This window comes from Drosophila busckii, chromosome 2R (genome assembly GCF_011750605.1).
Source record: "Drosophila busckii strain San Diego stock center, stock number 13000-0081.31 chromosome 2R, ASM1175060v1, whole genome shotgun sequence".
Taxonomy (NCBI): Eukaryota; Metazoa; Arthropoda; class Insecta; order Diptera; family Drosophilidae; genus Drosophila; species Drosophila busckii.
The window spans coordinates 17162336-17165936 of NC_046605.1; the positions used below are offsets into that span (position 1 = coordinate 17162336).

The 3601-nt window shown below is 42.2% G+C and overlaps 2 protein-coding genes across 2 annotated transcripts; one reads left to right on the forward strand and one right to left on the reverse strand.

The window, feature by feature from the left end:
• The first annotated feature begins 91 nt into the window (after positions 1-91).
• LOC108595666 (DNA mismatch repair protein Mlh1) lies at positions 92-2123 on the forward strand. Its single transcript, XM_017980946.1, has 2 exons — positions 92-896; positions 952-2123. The coding sequence occupies exons 1-2, from the start codon at positions 92-94 to the stop codon at positions 2121-2123; spliced, it is 1977 nt and encodes a 658-aa protein (XP_017836435.1).
• Positions 2124-2257: 134 nt separating this feature from the next.
• Positions 2258-3165, reverse strand: LOC108595694 (succinate dehydrogenase assembly factor 2-B, mitochondrial). The gene is made up of 3 exons (XM_017980976.1): positions 3060-3165; positions 2805-2989; positions 2258-2739 (listed from the first exon to the last, which is right to left on the reverse strand). The coding sequence occupies exons 1-3, from the start codon at positions 3075-3077 to the stop codon at positions 2466-2468; spliced, it is 477 nt and encodes a 158-aa protein (XP_017836465.1). The 5' UTR covers positions 3078-3165; the 3' UTR covers positions 2258-2465.
• Between the last annotated feature and the right edge of the window lie 436 nt (positions 3166-3601).

Below are 3601 nucleotides of genomic sequence, written 5' to 3' on the forward strand. Positions count from 1 at the left end.
TAAACAACAAAATATCGGCCATCACCATTTTGTTTACAACTTCTCACTCGCGCGGCTTGCATTTTTAAACTATTTATTTATAAGCGTGCAAATGTTGGAGCCAGGTATTATACGAAAACTCGACGAAGTGGTTGTGAATCGTATAGCTGCCGGCGAAATTATACAACGTCCAGCAAATGCGCTTAAGGAATTGCTGGAAAACAGCCTGGATGCTAAATCTACGTACATACAGGTGGTCGTCAAAGCCGGCGGTCTGAAGCTGCTACAAATACAGGATAATGGCACTGGTATACGCAAGGAAGATCTTTCTATTGTCTGCGAGCGTTTCACCACTTCAAAGCTGTGCAAATTTGAGGATCTAACGCAAATAGCAACTTTTGGATTCCGTGGTGAAGCATTGGCTAGCATTAGTCATGTTGCTCATCTGTGCATTCAAACAAAGACTGCAGCTGAAAAATGTGGCTATAAGGCAACCTATGCGGATGGCAAACTGCTGGGTGCACCTAAGCCCTGTGCTGGCAATCAAGGCACGATTATAACCATTGAAGATCTATTTTATACAATGCCACAGCGTCGACAGGCGCTTAAATCGCCGAACGATGAGTTTCAAAAGGTGCTCGATGTGCTGGCCAAATATGCTGTGCACAATCCCCAGGTTGGTTTTGTGCTGCGCAAGCAGGGCGAGCAACCGGCGTTAAAAACACCGGCGTCTAGCACACGTGCTGATAATATACGCATCATTTATGGTGCTGCCATTGCCAAAGAATTAATGCAGTTTAGCTATAAGGATGATATGTTTAAATTTGAACTTGAGTGCCAGCTCACGCAGGTTAACTATGCATCCAAAAAGTCCATATTGCTGTTGTTTATTAATCAACGTTTGGTTGAGTCTGCAGGTGAGTTGTCGATATCTAATTGTAAAGAATTTTACTCACATGCACTGTTTTTCAGCCTTGAAAAGCGTGCTTGACGCTGTCTATGCCACATACTTGCCGCGTGGTCAGCATCCGTTTATTTACATGAGCCTCACGTTGCCGCCACAAAATCTGGATGTTAATGTGCATCCCACTAAGCATGAGGTGCATTTTCTCTACCAGGACGAAATCATTGAGCGCATTAAGCAGCAGGTCGAAGCACAGCTCTTGGGTAGCAATGCCACTCGCAGCTTCTACAAGCAGCTTAAGTTACCTGGAGCATCAGAGTTGAATGACACACAAGCGGTGGATAAAACTCAACGTATTTACGACAAGGAACTGGTGCGTACTGATGCCACCGAGCAAAAGCTGCAAACATTTTTCAAGCCAATCGAAAAAAGTGATTCCGGCCTGTCATCCAATGGCACGCCTACAGCATCGCAGGAGGAAAGTTTCCGTATCGTAGCAGCGCGTAAAACTAAAGAAGTGCGCTTGACTAGTGTGCTGGATATGCAGCAGCGCTTGGAGCGTCAATGCCATGTTCAATTGCGTAGCATTTTAAAGCAGTTGGTCTATGTGGGCTGTGTGGACGAGCAGCATGCGCTCTTTCAGCACGAAACGCGACTCTACATGTGCAATGTGGCTGCCTTAAGCGAGGAGTTGTTCTACCAGCGTTTAGTCTATGAATTTCAAAACTTTGCCGAGATTAGTCTGGTGCCGCCACTACAGTTGCAGGAGCTGCTGCAAGTAGCGCTGGATAGTGAAGCTGCCGGTTGGCTGCCCGAAGATGGGGATAAGTCAGAGTTAGCCGCCAATGCGGCTGCCATATTGCAACAGAAGTCGGCCATAATGCGCGAGTATTTTGCTTTGCGCATCTCCGATGAGGGCTGTCTGGAATCTTTGCCAGAGCTGTTAGTGCAGCATGTGCCCAGTGCGGCACATTTGCCCATCTATTTGCTGCGTCTGGCTACCGAAGTGGAGTGGGAGGAGGAGGCGCAATGTTTCGAAAACTTTTGTCGTGAAACTGCGCGTTACTATGCCCAGCTTAGCTGGTTTGATCCGAAAGATATCGCCCAGGGCCAATGGCATATGGAGTATGTTTTGTTTCCAAGCTTCAAGAAGTATCTGTTACCTCCAGCACGTCTCAAGCAGCATCTCTTTGAGCTTACAAGTTTACCCAGTCTTTATAAGGTCTTTGAGCGTTGTTAGTAAATTATTTTTATCATAAATAAAACCTTTAAGCTTGTTTGCTTGAGCTTGAGCACTTCGTTAACATTAAAATTTTATTTAAAATACGTTGATGATGATGAAGATGATTTGTTTATGTGTATGTATGTGTATAATTGTATTCGCAGAAAACAGCAGCAAGCAAATGTTCATAGTCTAATATAAAAAAAAAGAAAAAAAAATTTCACTATAATAAGCAAAAGGCGTGCTAGCAAGGGAGTTTTTTTCAAGCAAGGGAAAACTATACTCAAGACGCATCCGCAAGTTATAGATGCCTTGCTTATGTTTTCCCCATTATAGTGCCAAACAGTTACTTATTATAATCTAGTTCAAATCTGGCTGTCGAAAGCGCGTGACTTTTTCAGTATTTTTGACATGTTGCTTTAGCAGCTTCATTATCTCCGTATCGTACTCCTTTGGTGTTGGCTTTACGTCTGTGGCCCAGTAATAAATATCCCAATCGTTGCTGACGCCATTTATTAGCTGGTCATATATTGCGGTTTGCTCTGCATTAAAATCTTTCAGATACTTGTCTGCAAATGTGCTCAGCAGCAGATCGTTTTCCAACATACCACGCTTTCTTGACTGATACACCAAACTGTGTGCAGACATAAGCAATAATTCAAATAATAGACAAATTAGTTGATGAATAAAAACAATTACCGCGATTTACGTGTGTGGAGCGGCTCATTGGGTCGCGCTGGATATTGCGGTAAGGGCAAATAATCCGGATCTTCGTAGTCAACAATTACGTCGTTACTAGCTGCATCAGGTGCATTGCTTTTGTTGCTGCCGGCGCTATTAAATCGCACCGTTTGCCATAGCATGCGCCTCACCAGACGGGATAACTGCATCCAAAAATAGATTGCATTAAAGTTTGCGAGTTATGCAATGAATTTGGATTTCCTGCACACTTACCAATAGTTGAGGCAACATATTACAAAACGAAAATTTTCTAAAGCAAGTAATTTTATAATTAGACTAAAAATTTAATTCCTCAGGCTGTTTAAAACAAGTCTAATGATTACAAAGCCAACGTTGATCGTTATTTGAAAATATTAGTGCTGTGAAACACCACTAAGCAAACATTATCAAGCACTTACAAACAGTTTGGCAGTGCCCGCTACCTTAGCGGTTAACCGTTACCGCTAAAGTAACAGTTTGATGTTGACTGCCTTTAAACTGTAATTGAATTTTGTTGTAAGCGAACGTGTGTGCGGGTGTGCGTGCGTAAAAAACATTAAATTAACTTAAAAAATGTATTTCTAAAAATCGTTAAAGGTGTGGAAATATTATCTTTAATAGTTATCTAGCGAACTTAATGTGAAACGTTGTTTTTGTTTATGTAAATTTTATTCTCGAAACATGCGTGCGTTTCGCATGCTGTGCGGCGTCCGAAATTATAAGTACGGTGTGAGAACCTTCAATAAAATGCATTCTATTGAGAATATTTAAGTTAA

Excerpts from the sequence above, each read along its gene's own strand:
- LOC108595666 (XM_017980946.1), top strand. The coding sequence starts at position 92 with ATGTTGGAGCCAGGTATTATACGAAAACTCGACGAAGTGGTTGTGAAT. Across the intron at positions 897-951 it reads ACGTTTGGTTGAGTCTGCAG|CCTTGAAAAGCGTGCTTGAC; the intron begins GTGAGTTGTCGA and ends ACTGTTTTTCAG.
- LOC108595694 (XM_017980976.1), bottom strand. Across the intron at positions 2,740-2,804 it reads CTCCACACACGTAAATCGCG|TTTGGTGTATCAGTCAAGAA; the intron begins GTAATTGTTTTT and ends GTCTGCACACAG.